Source organism: Gallus gallus, chromosome 10, assembly GCF_016699485.2.
Source record: "Gallus gallus isolate bGalGal1 chromosome 10, bGalGal1.mat.broiler.GRCg7b, whole genome shotgun sequence".
Taxonomy (NCBI): Eukaryota; Metazoa; Chordata; class Aves; order Galliformes; family Phasianidae; genus Gallus; species Gallus gallus.
This window is the reverse complement of record NC_052541.1, coordinates 8,272,401-8,292,548: the sequence shown is the minus strand read 5'-3', so window position 1 is coordinate 8,292,548 and position 20,148 is coordinate 8,272,401. Positions and strand designations below refer to the sequence as shown.

Sequence of the window (20,148 nt, the reverse complement as noted above, 5' to 3'; positions counted from 1 at the left end):
TGATAGATGACTGCTTCACTGTCAGTCATGGTCACGAAATCTTGGAAATAGGCACACAGAATAGCAGTTCTTTCCATGAAGTCTTTTAGATGCCTGCTGGTGGAGGGTTTTTTTGTTGTTGTTGTTGGTTTTGGAGGGTCGTGTTTTGTTTTGTTGCTGTTTTTCCTCACGTGTGAGCTGGCTGGATGAAGTGGTTGCTGGCACTATCAACATACAGGGGCTGGCCAGAATAGTGTAACAAATTACAGCATGTGTATGTCGTTTGTTAACTGTACACGTGGTAGATAAGTTGTTAACAATTGGTGAACTACATTTACGTCATTGTCAGCTCTTAATGGTGTGTGTTTTAAGGCCAGCTTCATCAGTGTGTGACGGTAGTGGCACATAACCAAGAAAATGCAGATAGCCTATGTGGTAGTTTATTGAGAGTGGTGTGGATGCACATCCCAGTTTTGTATTGGTCAGTACCATACAAGCATTGTCCTAACAACTAACACCTAACAGCATGCGGACTCAGGGGTTGGACTCAGTGATCTCTCGAGGTCCCATCCAACCCCTGTGATGCTGTGAACTTGCTTGATGTTGACTACATTAATTTACGTGTTATGAGTAATGCTGTTCAGAAACATTTTTTATTAGATGAAAAAAAAAAAATCTTTTTTTATGGAAAACATTCCCAGTTTCATTGCTTGTCGTCACAAGAGCATTAGCTTAACCTTAATCAAAACACCGCTTATTTGTTACTGTCTGTCTACAGTTGGTGGCCATGCTTGATTCAGCTGCCCAATTATTTATTTATTTTCACTCTTAATAAGCCATTCTATTGATTGAGGCACTATTGTTGCCTCTCATGTAATTTGGACTATATTACTGAAAATTTATATCATATGACTATTTCCTATTGTGTGTCTATAAAGTTTTATTGTATTCCTGTTGGCATGCAACATGGTAGATCTGAAGCATCATTTTGTGTAAGTTTAGACAGAATATTAAGTAATCGCTACAGGCTAATTACTACAATAAGATTTGAATAATAAAGTGTTCATTAATCTGGTTCTTAGCTATAAATCTAATTAAAAGGAGTATTTATAGGCTGTGTTCATTTCAGGAGAACATAATAATGATCCATCATTATTTTATAATGATATGCTAAAACAAAAAAAATCCAAACTACTAATTTTATCACAGGGGGTGATGATATTCTAGAACTGTTCCATCTGTAAATCACACTTCAAAAGCATTATGTTGTAAGATCTCATCGCTAATAATACAGTGATTGCAGAAAATGCAATCTACAACCAATAGAGCTTTAAATAACTATTACTAGAAACTGCTGAATACTTCTAAGTGCTACTATTTACTCAAGGTATCATTAATGTCTTTTAGAAGCAAATAACTGAATTAGTAGTTCCGTTGGTATTAGTGTGTCAACTATAGGAATTATACATCATATAGGAATTATACATAATTTATGAGCATAAAATACCCAGTATTTTATATGGCATTTCAGTGCTGTTATCTTCCAAGATTGATGTGGTAACAGTATACTTGTGGCGGTGTAGGTGTACACATTTTAAGTAAATATTTACACTTATGTTATATGTGTACTGCTTTGTAAGCTGATGGTTTCATGAAAGATCGTCCTGCAGTTCATGTGTCAAGGTTCAAAACATACTTAATGTGCTGATTGTGACTTTACACGCACCATTAAATTGGTTAACATAAAAAAAAATGACATTTTGTAAAGGATAATGATTTACTCCCTACATGAACAATAATAATAATCTATTTTGCTCTTTGAATATTATAAATAAATTAATGACTGAGTCCTACTGTCTAGGAACTAAATGAAAATGCACAAAATACTCTGTGTGGGGGGAAAGGAGCAATGCTTATTATCTCGAGCATCCTTTAAATTTTAGTTGCTGTGAATCTGTGTAGCAGATTCGTTTATTAAATAAGAATTAAAAAATCAGCTCTTTGGGAAATCCCTGCCGAAGGAGAGAGCTGTACAATTGTTTCTCTGGGCGTCATGTCAGACTGATAAAGTGTTAGGTGAACCGTGGCCCTCCCAAGCAAGAGATATGATCTGTCACTGTTATCCTTGTGGCCAGTGATGCACCTGCTGGCTCTCAGGGAACATTGCCTGTGCTGTTTCTGTGAGCGAGGGCTCTCTGTAAGCCTATTTTACTCCATCTGTGAAGCGAAGGGACTGCCTTCCATGCAGGAAGGCTGTGGCTATTGCAGTGAATACTGCATTTAGAAGCAGTGGCAGAAGAAAACAACAATGGGTGAAGTTACCAGCACCAGAAGCACCAGGAGGATTGCTGTGCTCTCGTGTTGATGTTGTATTTGACCAGGAGTACAACGCTGACTCCCATCTTGCTATCGTAGTGGAGAAATAAATCTGAGAATTAGTAGCTGCACTAGTAGCAGAACGAATTAGTAGCTATAAATACAACTGCTCTTAGCTGTTAGAACAAGTTGTAGGAGGGTGGGGAAAAAAACGAGAGAGAAAGCCAGGGGGTTGGGAGAAAGCGTCGAATGCTGCCTAGGGAATACGATGGAATTTTGAACAGATATTGTTGCGGACTAACAGCATGCCTGATTGCACTTGAGTTGAATCGCTGAGAAGCAGCCTCATGTCTGTACTGTACCGTTTTTAAGGCTGAAGGAAGAGTGGGAAAATAGGAATGGATTTGTGCACAGTATTTCTTCATAAGAGGAAAATAATATAAGGATGGTGGTATGTAACTTGTATCTTATTGTTTTTAAGAAGAATTTAATCCAGGTACGTATCTTCATATTTTTGTAGCTAGTCTGCATACGTCTTTCTGTTTCCTTTGTTTCCTTCCCTTATTTTCATTCCGAGTGTACCTCCTGCTGTTCTAGCTAATGGGATGCACTGATTTGGAACTGATTTTCTTTGTAATGCTCAATGCTGATGAAACCGTCGGGTCTGGTAGAGTTAAGAATCAACAATTCTTTAGAAAGTGTGTGCGTTTGGGAGGGGGGAGTCTTATTTTGCAATGTTGGTAAGTTCACAGCGTAGAATTAGTGTAGTATTTGATTTAAAAATGAGTTGAAACATTTAAAATGATATAAAAAGCTACATTAAATAACTCAAATATGGATATGCGGTGAAAATACAGTTTGTTTTGCTTATATCCCTTCATACATTTTTCCTAGTTCATCATAGGATTAGTAATAAATTGAGCTTTACAGATGCTTATGTATTTCTGGGTCTTGATTAATCTTCAAGATGAACACCCTGCAGCTTTGCTTTGGAGAGACAGCTTGCTCAGAATACATGCTTGATTCTGCTCCACAGCTAACCCAGTCTGTTAGAATACCTTTCCTTATCTACCCTCCAAGCCAGAGGCTAAGAAAATGCAAAGCTGTTTAATACTTTTTTTGTACATCATTAAAGTACGCATTAATGTTCTGTTCTGTCTCAGGCAGTTTTAGAGACTGATTTACAGAAGCTGAAAGTATTTTCTTACTGAGACACTGGTGATATATTTTGTAATAAGTAAGAGGAAGACCTATAAAAATACAAAATTCAATAGTATTAACTAAACTCCAACTTTCTTTAGTCCTATGTGTCCTATTGCCTTTCTGTCTAATAGACCAGTTACATATAGTGGAATAGAAATATAAAATAGTGTAAATAGTGTGTCTTTAAACTAAGAACTCTAGTGTGTTTTAATGGATGGCTACTGGGAAAAAAAAAAGCATATTAAAAGCATTTAAGAATAAAATAATGCTTATATGATTGCTTAGGAGTCCTGAGATATGTTAAAACAGTCTCTCAAAGTATTCTGTAACATTGGTAATTTGGCTGCAGGCCAGGTTTCAATAATATTTTTCTATAATATCTTGGTACAGAAAGGGTTAATATCAGTTCTGGCCTCTTAATATTGGACTTAACCTTTAGCTGACAGGAATTATTGTGCCTTGAAAGAATTCCGTGGTGTTGCACTAAATTGCTTTCTGATGTGAGCATTAACTGTTCATCATAAAGATCTTATCCTTTTTCACAGAGGAGGTGACACAATGCTTGTATTCTAAATGCAGCTGGCAGTGATTACATAAAATAATGTCTTTAGTGTAATATGCAGCTATGATTTGACAATCCATAGCAAAAAAAAAAAAGAAATGAAAATTTAAAGTTATTAGAAACATCTGACTGTTCTAAAACTAGTGTTAATTATTGCCTTGTATACAACCAATGTATGGAGGAAAGTGTCAAGAGAACAGTGTTGAGACTTGAAAGTGTCAAAAAATCAGGTTAAAACCTTTTGTTCACTCTTATTTTTTGTAAGGGTGTTATGATAGAAATTATGGCGAAGTGTAGTCTCAAAGACACATTTCATAAAGAAACAAGCCGTGATACATGATAAATACTTTTTTTCTTAGTAGAATTTACACAAACTGCAGAGTTGTTTAAAGGTCTTCTGACACTACACTATTTACTTGATCCTGCACCGATGTCAGCACAGCATTGTTATAATGGCTATATATGAGTGTGGGGTTACTTGGGAAGTCACAGGTGAAGCACTGAGACTCCAGAGTGTTATCAAGCTGGAGGAGAGGGCAGGTAGCTCAGAGTATCTCCCAGTTCGTAAAAGTATCAAAAAGACTGAAAAATCCCAATTTTCTTTTAACTATAGTACTGTGAAAATCTAGGAAGAAAAAGTAGTAGATTGTCTCATGAAACCATTGCAGTAAAACAGAAGCTTTGAAGTGTAAAAATTCTTTGGCACCTAAGAAGGTTATTGTGCAGGTTTTGTTTTTATCACCTATGTCATTCAATTACATCCCTAGCTCTAAAGTAGGGGTGAAAATCTAACTACTGCTCTACAGATGTCAGTATTCAGTAGCGAAGGAAGAGGAAACGTTCTTTTATAACTTTATTCTTGTGGCACATTTAGAAATATGTTTTATGTCTACCATTCCTGTTAGTGAATAGAACAGCTCAGGTGTTTGGCAAGCTCAGCTCCTGTTTGTGTGTCTGCTCTCTCTGGTGTATGCCAGGTAGTGTATGCTATCAACAGCAGCTGCGGTGATTTAAGTTTGTGACCTTTTTCAAATGTAAATAACATGAATGGTTGCTGCTATTCACCAAGCGAAAGATATCTTTATTAAAAACTAATGTGCATTACAAAAGTATAATTACAATATTACGACATCAGTATATTTTGGAAAATACTTAAAAATCTTTTTGTGGGGGAACTCAGCTTACAAGTTGCATTATTTCACTGATACTTTTTGTAAGTGGCTTCAAACAGCAACAAGAGAGGAAAAAAGAAAAAAGAACACCAGCCACCCTAGGAAAAAGTCCTCCAAAACAAATGAAATAAATCAACGCTGTTTAAAATTATCCATACAGTATGGATTGATTTAGTTCAAAGATGACCCAAAGCTCTTCTGGCAGACTCTGTCCAGAAAGAGTCTAGTTCATGACAGAGAATTGCCTGTCCCAGAGCTCGTGCCAGTACAGTTAGAGGACTGAAGATCTATACCTGTGAGAAAGCGACTAATATGCCCCATATTGACTCAGTAATACAGTTATCCCCATAATCTTAACAAATAACTTTCATTTTCAGGTTTTCTCTTCCTTCTGAAAATATTGACTAAAAATAAGATCAAGTAGGACAACGTGACATTGTACAGCCATAAAAAAGGGAGAAAGAACTTTCAGGCGCCTGGTTCTTCTTTTTTATACTATATGGTCTTTTTTTTTTTTTCTTCTTAAAAAGAAACATTAAAGAAAAAGAGACAGATAATATTGAAGCTGTGTTCCAATCATGTGCAGTCTACTTCTTAACTCTCGTGTGCATTAGTATATTCAACTACACTAAAATAAGTAGTCTACTGCTCTCCAGATGGAGCCAATTTTAACTTTAGGAATGTGCTAGCATCTTTTTACATTTAAACATTCTATCATACTGCATAAATCTTTCTTTTGTAGGTGTAGTTAAGTCATTGTCTTGTGATGCATGAAGTAATTTTGAATATATATTGGTTCAAACATCATTTTCATGTTTGTGATATGAATACCGTACACATTTCTTTCTCAGAAGAAAAATTCTCGGAGAAATGCAAACAATGTGAATTTACACAAAGCTGTGAAGGATAATGCAACCTAAAAACAAAATAAGTTACAAATCCCACCTCTTTGGATGAGTTTCACGCTTAGTTGTGTTGGTTACATGTCCTGTAATAGAATAGTAACATGGTTGGTTAGATAATGATTAGATACAGAAATAGCTGGATCCATAAAGAAATATCAGTGGGTAAACAGTTTATAGTGGACTTTCAATGCAGTATTAAAGGGCAAGAGGAATAGCTTTTTAGCCAAATGGCACAAGTGCAACTCTTTACCATTAAAGATATTAGAATATTATTATGTTTTTTTCACATTATCCAGCTAAGTTTCTAATGTTCATAGAAGGATGTTGTGAAGCTTCAAGCCAAGGTATATGGCATGTGTCACAGCTTCTGTGGCTGCTTTCTGACAGCCAGTTAGTTTCCTTTCTACTCCATCAAGACTGATGTTGTGATTAAGATTGATATTGTCCATGCAAGATTATTTTCTCAGCACAGGAGAAACAAGTCTGCATCCAGCTGAGACATAAAGTTTGTGTTCTGGTAGCATTCTATGCTCTCATTTGAATACTGGGTAGAAAATCTCTGGGCTGAACTCTGCTGAGAAGTTCCTGAAACGAAGGAGAGTAATCCAAAAGATCTATTGTTGATAAGTCTCTCTTTGCCAGGGTCTGCATGCAGGTCAGCTACATATCATGCAGCATTAGCATTGGTATTGCTTTATCTTGAGAGATTCACCAAAACACAGATCGTGAATGTCAGTATTTAAGAAAAATATAAGAAGAATTTAGGAAGAATATAATGAAACAAATAATAGTTTCAAATTAAGTTCTTACAAATTGTCATCTGAGATGCATTTCAGTGTAATGTTATGGTTATTGTAAATTAATGAAGCAATCTGGAAGCTATAAAATTTTTAGTGTAGGTTTCACCTAGCAGACATAAATACATTGATTGAAGTACAGTTATGTCAGAGTGGCCTTATTCCCAGGAGACTAGTAAAAACCATACTTGATAAATCTGTAGGTCTGAATTATGGTTATCCTGCTATTGATTTCTTGTGTTCCTGAAAGTAACAAAGACTGTTTTAACCTCAGTTTGTGTAGTTACAATGATGATTGTTTTAGGTTTTGTTTGTGATTACTTCATTTCTTAGAAGCATTTTATGTATTCCCAATGGATACCTTGGCCTATAGGCAATACTGACTGCTTTGTCAGCAATGCACAGTGGCATTGCTGCAGAAAGGGGGTTTTGTTTTATTTTTTTCCCCTACTGTCTGTGTTGTGAATGCCAACTGCTACATGCTTTTTTGAAGAGGGGAGCTACTACTTCTCTGCCCCCTTCAAAATACTTGCAGGCCCCTTGTAGCTGTGTAAAGCTGTAGAAGTTATGTAGAGCTATGGTCTTATCTATTTCTTGCACAGGCCTACCTCTGATTGGAAGAGGGATGCTACTATACATCTTCATTTATTGTAATACAGCAGAATGTCAGCAGTGATTTATCTATTTGTTTTGATTTGATAAAAAATCGTAAAGAGATCCTCACAGATTATCAGATTTACATGTTTGGACTTGTGACCAAATACACTGCTTGCATTCTTTAAAACTGTTATTTTAACTGATCCCCTGTGTCTCTTCTACCTGATGCATAAGTTTTAGCTCTGGGAATAAGATTGTTTATACCTGATGCTTCCAGCTGAAGAGCTGGAAGTTACCTATTAGCAGTATTCATAAAATCAATTCAAAGTTCATAATCAAGATGAATGATAAAAGCTTAAGTTCAGACTAAGTGGAAAATATGGAAGAAAACGTCCTTTGTCTTTTTTTCTGTTAAAGAGGGAGCTAATTAATTACTTCAGTTCTAATATCACAGTCTATATCACTTTCCAGTTTCCTGTCTTATAATTGCCTAGCGTTGTTATACTTCTGTTGATTAACTTTACTGCTGTAATGGTAAACGAAACATCTGAGAATGCTTTCTTCTGCTTAGACTGACTTAACTCCTCTCTGATCAACTTTATCGTATATGTTGGTAACAGACAGAAAAAGGATGAAAAATAGATTCATGTTCACTTATTAGAAGACCTGGATAAAACCAGAAAATCACTGAATGACAATTTGCAGCTCTTTCAAATGATTCTTTGTCCCACATGCCTCACAAATGTCTTCCTTATTTCTCAGAGTTAACCTCCCTTAGTGTGTTCATTTAAAATAGAAGTATGGTAATCTTTTTTGTTTAAAATAAATGAATAAATCTTGATTCAATGTGTAGAGAAACCTTTTTAGAAAACTAGTATTTAACAGAGCAGTGATAGGTTGTAAACTGAAAACTGGATCATATGATTGATAACTGAGAAGAAATGCAACTTGCATCAGAGAACATATCTGTTCCATTTAGCAGATTTATGTGCCTAACAGTGCAGCTTTTCATTTACAAGTATTTTAAATTGTCTCTGATAAAGAGCATAGGTTGGGCATTGGATAGAAAGTGTGACTGGCTACAAAAGCAAGGTTCTTCTATAAAGACGTGATTAAACCTCATTTAAAATGAATAAAATGTTCCAGATGACAATGATTACTTCGTTACTTCTTGTTGCTTTCTAGGGTGAGACAATAAACAAGGCTTCTGGCTTTGTTTTTACATTGTTGATATCTTTTAAAGGAAGTCCAAATGACCTGAGAGAAGTTTCTGTAAGAGGGCACTTAAAATGCTGTCAATTGTTTGGGCAGAGGAGGCAGGCAGTCACTTCAAATCTTGCTCAAGAAATGGTTGCAAAAATTCGGTGTAATGGCTTAATACTTAAGAAGTTTTTTTACTTCTAGAATCATGCCTTTGAGAAGTGTCCCACGATAGTTCAATCCTCTAATAATACGTGAAAGCTAGAGATCATTAGCTGTAGTGAGGGGGGAGTTATCATAACATTCTGATGCCATTTGCATGCCTTAAAAATGGCATTCAGTTCCACTGAGCCTGCACTTTTCTTCCAAACATTTATTGCTCTTTTATGACTTTAAGTGTTTTGAAATCAGGCATAATCCTGGAAGAAGAAAAAAAGTAATCAAATCTATATTTGTTAAAAGATACTTTATTTTCCACAAATATTGTAGCTTTCATGAAACAACAGTCAGCAACTTCAGAAAGGGTGAAGACTGTTGTGTATTTTTTGTTTCCTTTTGCACTGCCTCATAATTTGTTTATAAACTGGATAAGAAATATCTTCTTACATCAACTTTTCCAGCACTCCCTAAGCCAACCATACTTTTAACTGTTCTGCTTGAGTCTATTAAACACAGTGCATCTTCCTCTTGCTGCTTGAATCACTAGTTAAGGTATCCTAAGGAGTATAATTAATAATAGGCTCCAGGAAGACATCCTTGTAATGAAAATGCTGTATATTGAGGCATGTGAGCAGTTCATAATGCTTCATACATTACTGTGCCATTTGCAGACTCAGTAGAGTCTGAGAGAATTCGTAACTTCTATCCTGTACCCCTCTTATGTTACCACAGAGTAAATTTCAAACTTCATGTAGCCTGTATTTGTATAAACTTCTTATTCTGCCAAAGAATTTTTAGTCGGTTACGAAACTGAAATAATCATTTTAAGGATTTCTATCTTGGATTTTTCTAAGCTATTTGTCTTCTTTTATCCTGCAGCTATGAGTATTATATGGTGTACAAAAAAAAAAAAAAAAAAATCTGTAGGTCAATCTATAGGTCATTAAAATGTATTGACTGCATTTTTTATGGAAGAGAAACTTCTCTGCTATGGAAAACAAGCTTCCAGGTACCTCCTGGAATCTTTTCTAATGTTTCTTCAGAACAAATTTCTTTCCTGTTGTAATGTTGTAATGCCACCTGTTTTTGTCCTGAGACTTGTAAATCACGTTTGTTTCTCTCTCACTTACTTGTTATGTGTACATAATTTTGTTTTTCCCCATGACCAGTGCTGTTTAAAACTTTGTAACTGAATGAGATTTTTCCATCAGTTCAGCTTACTACTGTCTTTTACTTTCTATTGTGGATTCTTTTCTCCCTTCTTAAAGAAAAGAAACCCAGAATGCAAACGCATTCAAAGTTCTGGCATACCATGACATGTTAGTTTGGTTAAAAACACAAGGCATCCATTTCTTAAACCATGTCATGTGTATATACCCATCTAAAAAGAAAACAGTGCTTCATGTATACAATACCAGTTTGCCCAGAATCCTACCTTGTTCCAAAATACCAAAAGGGATTTTTCTATTTTACTGGCTAGGAACAACATAATAACCTTTCTTTATTTTATTTTATTTTTACCATTGCTGTATGTCATATAGATATAAATTGAAATGTACTTACTCTGGAAAAAAAAAAAGCAGACAAAATTAACATCACTGTGCAAAAATGTCTATAAACATACATAATTTATTTATATTAAACATATTTGCCCAGAACCACTTTGAGCTTCGATATATTTTAAGTTATTTTCAGACAATTGTGAAGAAAGTATGAATAAATACTTAATTGTATTGTAACCCAGTTAACATTGGTGTTATTGAATGCTACTTGTGTGGCAGCCTTAGTAACATAATTCCCTCCTTTTTAGACACTTCAAGATGCCATGCGCAGGAGAGTGAGATTTTACAAGAGAGACAAAAGGCCTTCAGGATTTTGTTTCTAACAAGAACACATGGCTTTTTGGTTTGGGGTTGTTGTAATTCTTGTTGGTTTCCTTTTCCTGTGAAGTGATACCAAAGGATCAGTAGTCTACAAGTCTAAAGTCTCTGTTGATGAAATACTTACCGATGTTCCTGCTGGAGATGCAAATATTTGTCTGGATCAATAATTATGTTTTGTGGAAACATATTTTTATAAATTACACTCCATGGTTTCCTCCTGCTTAAAGAGCCTGATCTCATCTTACATATATAAGATTTGCAAAGGAATGTTTACAAAGAAATTGGGAAATAGTACGAAAAGGAAAGAGAGTTGTCAGAGCAAAAAGGAACAAGATTTAACTCCAACTGGACAAATAAAGAATCCAAAATTTTCAAATACTTTAAAAAGCACTGTTAAAAAGATTGCTAAGTGTCCATCTGCTCGCAACTTATCAACTGAAGAAGAGGAAGGTAATAGAGAATTTTCTCTTTCTCCAACATTCAGTTACAGAGTTGCTATTGCCAATGGACTGCAAAAGCATGTTTTTGTAACAAACAATAATAATGAAGATTTAACACAAGATCTGTCTTCAAATGATAGTTCATATTCTGATTCATTAAGTGAGGTAAAAAGTAATATCAAGAAAAACGAGTACTTTTCATACACAATGCCTGTGAGACGCAACAGAAAGAGTTTAAGCAGCCTGGCGGCATCTGATGGAAGTTCTGATGGAGAACGTACTTTACACACACTAAAGCTTGGAGCTCTACGCAAACTGAGGAAATGGAAGAAGAGTCAAGAATGTGTCTCATCAGACTCTGAACTAAGTACGTGGAAGAAAACATGGGGCTTGAGAAGTAAATCTCTAGACAGAACTGGCCGTCACCAGAAATCAAATACTCTTGAACCTGGCTTCAGTTCAACAGGTTGCATTAGTCAAACTCATGATGTCATGGAAATGATCTTTAAAGAGCTTCAGGGAATAAGTCAAATAGAAACAGAACTTTCTGAATTAAGAGGGCATGTAAATGCTCTGAAACAATCCATTGATGAAATTTCCAGTAGCGTAGAAGTGGTACAAAATGAAATTGAACAATTGCGAACTGGATTTGTGCAGTCCAGAAGAGAAACCCGAGACATACATGATTACATTAAGCAGATAGGCCATCCAGGAAACAAAGCAAGTCTTAGGTTTCTAAATGTGCCTGAAGAGAGACTTGAAAAAACTGAAAACATAGTTTACAAAATACTAATAGAAAAAATGGGATTCTCAGAGGCACAAAGCACTATTAAAATTGAGTTTGCCCAAAGACTGGGGCAACAAAGAGACTGTCCAAATGCAAAGCCAAGACCCATTCTCGTTTACTTTGAGTCATCACAACAGAGGGATTTGCTTTTAAAAAAGTCTTATAAACTTAAGGGAACTGGCATTGGAATTTCTACAGATGTTTTTGCCCATGACATAAAAGAGAAAAAAGAAAGAGGACTGCCTTCTTCTCAAACTTATGAGAGTATGGATATGAAGATTGTAACTGTGGAGACAAAAACTAAAATGCATGACTGGGAGTCACCTGACAGCGATAAAGACGTGGAATCAGATATAAATAAGAACAGTTATGCAAAGGTATCTAAATCAGCACTTCAAATAAAAACAAGCACTACAAAGGGGAATGCTGAGTCCCCAGATCCTAAAGACCTTAATAGAACTGCTGATAATAACACCTTTTCAAACAGAAGAAATTATGACAGCCAATCACCAGAATTTGACAACGTGGAAAAGCAACCAAAGATGTATTATTCAGACATGACTCCTCTATGGCACTTGCAGAATGACTTTGCTGCACCAAAACTTAGCCGTTCAGAGTCCGATTTCTCAAAATTGTGTCAGTCCTACTCTGAGGATTTTTCAGAAAATCAGTATTTTAGCAAAACAAATGGTAGTTCATTATTGTCTTCCTCAGATCGGGAACTTTGGCAGCGAAGGCAAGATGATTCTGTCAACTGGTATGGCAGTTCTCAGGAACAGACTTTCGCACAAGATGCACAACAGTATCCAGAGCAAAATGAAGTAGAGAATACAGAAACTGTTGACAGTGGATTAAGCAATGGAATAATGTGTGTATCTAGAGACAGAAGCCACTATAGTGATTCTCAGCTTTCTTTACATGATGACTTTTCACCATGGAAAGACTGGAATCAGTTGGAACAAGGAGCAGATTTGGGTCTAGACTCATCTACACAAGAAGTTTTTGTGTATGATATGAGCAGTCCTTCAGATCAACAGACAGATTTTGGAAAGTGCCGAAGTTCTGACCTCCAGTATGACACTGAAAGCTATGATTTTACCCTTGACGGAACTTCCCCATCATGTGCAGGCCTTGATAGTGAATCACAAAGTCAGTGGACTAGTCAATATGATGATTATCAGGAAACAAATTCTAAATCACCTTATCAGAATCAAAACCGATTGCCTATGATGTACCGAAGTCAGAGTGAACTACCAAGTGATGACTCAGAAGAAGCAGCCCCTAAGTCATGGCACAGTCGATTAAGCATAGACCTTTCTGATAAGACTTTCAGCTTTCCTAAATTCGGATCTACACTTCAACGTGCTAAGTCAGCATTAGAAGTTGTCTGGAATAAAAGTACACAAAGTTTAAGTGGATATGAAGACAGTGGATCATCTTTCATAGGAAGATTTAGAACTTTGTCTCAGTCTACTGCAAATGAATCTAGCACAACACTAGATTCTGATGTTTATGCTGAGCCTTACTGCTACAAAGCAGAGTATGAAGAAGATTTAATTGAACCACCTGGTGAGAATGAGACAGACTATGTTGAAGTAATGGAACAAGTCCTTGCAAAACTAGAAAATAGAACAAATAGTAGTGAAACAAGTGAGCAGGTCCAAGAATATGAACTGGGACAACCCCCATGTGGAAGTCCTTATGCAATACTTCCAGAGGAGCAATATGATGGGCAGTTTAATGGTTTGGTCAGCGAAGAGATACTGGAAGTTGAAAGTGACATGGATGCTCACATGGATGCTCATGTGGAAATAAGGGAAGATGAAAATCAGAATGTCCAAGAGATGCTTACTGAAATTCCAAAGAAAAAAAGAATACGGCCATCATTCAAAGAAGCTGCTTTAAAAGCATACAAGAAACAAATGAATGACTTGGAAGACAAGATCCTTTCTGGAGGTAAATTTAATATTTTTTATATTGTATTTTAGCAAAATGCCATTCTTGTTAGAGTTGGTTATTAATTTCTGTATGGTATCCAATCCTGCTTCAGTTGAAATTTGTGATAAAAATACTGCTTATTTCTGGTTTGGTTCATAAGGTGAAGGAGTCCCATGGAATTCAAAAGGCTGAAGTTGTCCAAGAGCATCTTGTAGGAATTTTCAGAGTATGTTTGTTCAAACATATATTTTATATATTCAAAGCAACTGCAGTGCTTTGAATTTGCTAGGTGAAAATAAAAATTTCATGAGATTAATAAAAAGAACTAAATAGTGTAATATTCTTGATACAGTTGTTATCACAGGAACAATACAGAGTTCATTTTTACAGTTTTTTGGCAAATTGTCAATTTTTAAGATATGTCTGTTTCTATATTCATCCTGATAAGTAGCCTTCTCATTCTGTGTGCAACATGTACTCTCCAAAGTACATAACAAGTTACAAGTCAAATCTGATTTCAGTTCTGTCCTTAATTATACTGACAAAATACTCTCAAATGAGTGATTCGTCCTTTAAAAAAAAAAAAAAAAAAAAAGGTGGGGGGGAGAACGTGGAGGGGGGAGAAGGGATTTGAAAGAGGAAAGAAGCATAACAGGTAACAGGTGGAATCCATGTATAAGGATGTGTGCAGGAAATGAATTTAACTTAGGGAGGGTATTGACATAGATTTGTTATGATCTTTATCTTCTCTGTTAACAGACTCCAAAGCAGACAGCCATATGCATAATTTTAACAGTTCTAGTAATACACAAGTATAATGATTTTCAGTATTAGCCTACACAAATTGTAGTGTTATGATATTACTTGCTCTTTTAACTGGAATCACATAATTACCATAGCTATCCAGATGGTAGTTGTCATCTTGTCTGAATCTTTGCTTTCTTTATCTACCTTGCAAAAAAAAAAAAAAAAAAAAATCATCTGATGCATTCATATTAAAGATGAGGAATTGTGCTTCTGGCGAAAGATTGTCTTGGTAGTAATTAGCATCCAAACCTTGAGGTACTATGGCATTTATTTTGTACATAAGCAAGCACTTTATGATAAAATTATAGAGAAATTAAAGTGTGTTCTACAAACAATTACTAGTTTGAAAGTCTGTATTAAAGTCTATTTTTATATTCAAGCAGTGTAACAAAACTGCAGATACATCTCTATAATATTGTGTTAGACACTAGATGATGCATGTATGAAAAATCAGCTAGTGTTTTCATTACTGTTTCATGATTCTTACGACACATCGTGGGGGAGACAGAACAACAATGGTACCTAGTCACTGTTGTACAATAGGGATATAAATGTCCGAGGACCTACTCAAAGGTAGCACACAGGGAAGATACAAAGTAGGGAAACCCACATTTCTTTCAATATTTAAAGTCAATGCCTTAGTATATATTAATAGACAACATACTGTTGTTAGAAAATGATAAATATGATGTTATGTCTCATGTGGTCAGTCCTTTTTTAATTCCTTTAACCCAGAATGTGAAAGAACTCTTTCAGTCTCTTAATCTACTGTCATTTTTTTCTTCTCAACTACTGTTTTTCTAATGCTATACTTACAGAGAAGCCAACCAACCCCAAATCCAGTTCATAAAGGTGCATTTTTAGATGTACGCTATAGGACTTAAAGTTTTTGCAGTGTTATATGTTGTTCATACTAGGACCTGAACCTTTTCCACTGAAATAAAGGTTAAAGGGATTTTACAGAAAAACAGCTACAACAGTACTACTTAGATTATCCAGACAATGATATGCACTGATTTTTTTATTATTATTATTTTTTAGTGGCAGCTCTGTTTTCTCTTCACACTTTATTTTCTTGACAAAGGAGGAGATGTGTTCCACTTAGATTTCTGCTCACTACTCTCTGACTGATTTGTTAAAAATATGCTTTCAGGTCTGGTAGTATGCATGGTGATACTTATTAACAGTATAGTCTGTCATGTTTTATGCCTAAACACACAAACTGTAGAGTTTGTTGCCTCTAAGTTTTTCGACTCTGTCTATCTTCTTTGCAAGTGGATTCATGTCTTTGGAGGAAGAATTGGAGAGTAAATGGGCTAGATGAGAGTAAGCAGTACCAGAACTGTTCAGTGGTATGATTTAATTTTTGTTGAAACTAATTGCTTTTTTTTGTGTGTGTGTGTGTATGTGTGTGTGAATTGTTTCATTCATCTATGTAGGCAAGAAAGGGAGGGTAGCAATCTGGCCAATAAGAAATGTGGCTAGATAACATCATAGTGTCATTTCTCCAATGTACTATGAAAAAAAAGTTTAGAATCTTTTCATTCTAGTAACACTTGAGGTAAGGTCAATTAAACTTTGGTACATAAATAATGTATGAGTGCACAAGAGTCCTACTGGATAGCCCTAGTCTGTGCCTCTAGCTGAAGAGAAAAAATATGCTATGGGCTGATTGCTTATGTATTATTTATTACAACTTGGTTTTGGAGGCATACTGGAGTGAGAGTAATAAAATTTGAGGGTGAGAAGAAACATGAGCAACATAGAAGTAATCCTTGGATTTAACATTTTGTAGGGACATAAAGACATTGTAATTATATGTGTATAATTAATATAAGGGGTGAACTTTTTAGAAAAAATGTCAGAGGAATGTTAGTGGTTCCTTTGTGCACCATAATCAAGAAAAACTCTTACCCTTTTATTTGTTGTTCCAGTCTTCACTTGTTACTCTCTCTCTTTCTGGTTTTTCCCTATTGGTTTCTTTCATTCCATTCCAATCTTGTTCTCCTCATCTTTTGCAGATGCCTTAGATAAGTTTATCTCCTGATGAACCTATCACTCTGGCTAAGCTTCCAGAGTTGTGTGCACTCTTGTGAGTCACTTCCACTAACAATACAGACTTCTGTCTGTGAAGGATAATTTACAACTAGTAGCTTCATGATCTTGTTGACGAAGGTCTTGTTAATAGTTTGGTGGCTGGACAGATCTTAGTAAGCCTTTTGTCTAGAGTTTCAACCACAGAGTAACCTGTTTGATTGTTTATTATTTCAAGATGGTTGAATGCATCCTACTCTATGCATACATAGTCAGTCTGCAGTGACCAGGAATAGGAGTTACCTTTGAAATGTATGAAAGCTGCTTTTCTTGTTGCTTTATAGGGAGAGATTTGTATTATCTTTTTTGGTCTCTTACTAGCGAACTGAATTTACAGAAATTAGAATCAATAAAAGCCTTATTTTGTATAGAGAAGGGTTGCTTGTATTTTTCCTTCTTCCTTTGTAGAAGGAAATGTTAAGGCTCAAAACAAAACCAACTACCACTGCATTACTACACTTCCCTTGCATTGTGGTCATTTGGTTGCAGATTAAGAAAAGCTGTTTGTAAAACATTTACATAGGTATATTACTCATATACATTCCAAACTCTGGCAATTTCAACTATGCTATCAACTACGCTATCTGGAAATGAGTGTATACTTTCTTATTTTGAAATATGAACAGTACGCATCAGATTATTTTCCCAAATAGTATAGGCTTTAGAAAATAATCTAGTCTTGTCATACTCAGTGCTTTTTTTTTTCTTTTCCATCTTACCTCCATTTGTTTTTTATTGTACTTGTGTATGTACACGTATTTATTATTAACTGACAACTGTAGTTAATGTACCAGTTTTGCTGCATGAATATGAATCTTGGATTTGGACTTCACAAGATCAGTGCTGTGGTCCAGATAAAAATGAGTTAAAATGTTGTTAATTGTTTGAATTTTTTGTGTGACTTTTCTTGATTGTTTGGTTTGGTTTAAGAATAAAGTTTATTCTCAGTCAACTGTTATATGTTGTGTAGGAGAAGGCTTTCTAGTGGGATGGAGAAATTCTGGTTTGTTGTATAAAATAACACAACAATCAATGATAATAGAGTGTGTTTATCTGTGTGTATTATTCCAAAACGAGCTGCTAATTCTTTGACCAGCAGAAACAGTTTAAGTACCATCAGTATTATTCATTCCATAGTGTATCAAATGTTGTCATTAATGGGGGACTTTCCTCCATTTTACTCAGTCTTCCTTTGCTGTAACAAAAGTAACAGTTTGGAATCTTTAAAATCTATCAGTTGCTCTGTTGCTATTACTACCTCGTCATTTCTTCAAGTATTTTGTTGCTTAAAATACATGTAATAATATAACCTTGAGTTTATACCTATCCTGTTTAGTTAATGGTGCTGTGATGATGAGGGGATTGAGTGCACCCTCAGTAAGTTTGCAGACGACTCCAAACTGGGAGGGAGTGTTGATCTGCCTGAGGGGAGAAGGGCACTACAGAGGGACCTGGATAGACTGGATTGATGGGCCAAGGCAAACTGTATGAGTTTCAATAGGGCCAAATGTCGGGTCCTGCATTTTGGTCAAAACAACCCCAGGCAACCCTACAGGGTTGGGGAAGAGTGGCTGGAAAGCTGCCTGATGGAAAGGGACCTTGGTGTACTGATGGACAGTCGACTGAATATAAGCCAGCAGTGTGCCCAGGTGGCCAAGAAGGCTAGCGGCATCCTGGCTTGTATCAGGAATGGTGTGGTGAGCAAGACTAGGGAAGTCATCCTGCCCCTATACTCAGCACTGATGAGGCCTCACCTGGAGTACTGTGTTCAGTTTTGGGCACCTCAGTACAGAAAGGACATTGAGGTGCTGGAGCAGGTCCAAAGAAGGGCAACAAGGCTTGTGAAGGTCTTGGAGAATATGCCCTATGAGGAGAGACTGAAGGAACTGGGACTATTTAGTCTGGGGAAAAGGAGGCTGAGGGGAGACCTTATTGCTCTCTTCCTGTATATGAAAGGTGCCTACAGCAAGAGCGGGGTTGGTCTCCTCTCACTGGTGAGAGTTGACAGGACAAGGGGAAATGGCCTCAAGTTGCACCAGGGTAAGTTTAGGTTAGATATCAGGAAACTCTTCTTTACAGAATGGGCTGTTAAGCACTGGAATAGGCTCCCTACCGAGGTGATTGAGTCACCATCCCTGGATGTGTTTAAAAACCATTTGGATGTGATGATCAGGGACATGATTTAGCAGAGGGTTTTTAGAGTATAGTATAGTTATATATATAGGTAGTATAGTTAGGCCATGGTTGGACTCGATAATCTTTAAGGTCTTTTCCAACCTGAGCGATTCTATGATTCTATGACACTACTGAAGACTTAGGTGTAATTAAATACAAAACAGCTGCATTGAGCTAATTCAGTTTTATGCTAATATGCTAATATAGTTCTGACATACTTTATATGACTTTAGGTGTACTTCTCTGTAAATACACCAAAAATTTTGTTTAGAGGCTTATTTTCGTTTTTAAAAAATTTAATCCATTAAAACATCTAATTTCATTCACAAAAGAAGTCTCTGCTACAATAATCCTTACAAGAACAGTAGTTAATTTAACATTATTTTTACCAACTTTAGAATTGATATAGATTGATTAGTATTTGTGACATTTCCCTGCTTTTTTTTTTTTTAACTGATATAAAATATTTTTTTTAAGAGCTAAGAGAAAATGTAAGCATAAATACCAGTTCCAAGAACTTATTTATATTGGTTCTGCTGAGGAAATGAGGACAAATTAATATTTTATTACTCAGATTATGAAATAGTTTCTCTTTTTCTCAAAAATAGTTTAATATTTTCTTTAGAGAATTGTATATCAGAAGCAAAAAAACTCTGAATAATTTTGTTAAATAGTGTTAGGATAAAGGAATTTTGTTAAAACAGCTGGCTGAAAAGTATCTAGATGTGTATTTTGAAAAAGTGTAATGTCTTGGAAGTCATGAGTTTGTAAATATGCTCAAATCTTTTTCTGACCTATTGAGAAAGCAGAATGTTGCAATTAAGTGAAAAAGCTGAAGAGGTTCTCTCTGCTGCTGCCAAAGAATTTTGACTACTTTCATGGAACAGGTGCGCGACTTTCTCTTTATGCACATTTTCCAGGTGATCTGTAGAACATCCACATAATTTCTCTTTGTGCCTAGGAGAGGAAATTGGAAACCTTTCCAGTTACTTCTGATGTAAAATTATATTTGAAAGTGATGAAACTTTGTCAGCTGTTAAATGTGACGCCTTGATGTACAGGCAGTAATCAAAAGATGGCTTGCATGATCAGAAATTTTGATGAACTTCACAATAAGTATAGCGTTGACTGATA

General features: G+C 35.7%; 1 protein-coding gene across 2 annotated transcripts in view; it reads left to right on the top strand.

Moving 5' to 3' along the window:
• Positions 1-20,148, top strand: part of UNC13C (unc-13 homolog C) — a 141,331-nt gene that overhangs the window by 13,243 nt on the left and 107,940 nt on the right. The window contains exon 3 of one of the 2 annotated variants that reach the window (XM_040706919.2): positions 10,701-13,956. In XM_040706919.2, coding sequence (XP_040562853.1) covers positions 10,980-13,956 — 2,977 coding nt within the window. In that variant the 5' untranslated portion in view covers positions 10,701-10,979. Of the gene's footprint in view, positions 1-10,700; positions 13,957-20,148 lie in introns of those variants that run through there. The other variant, XM_040706923.2, reaches the window with a different exon arrangement.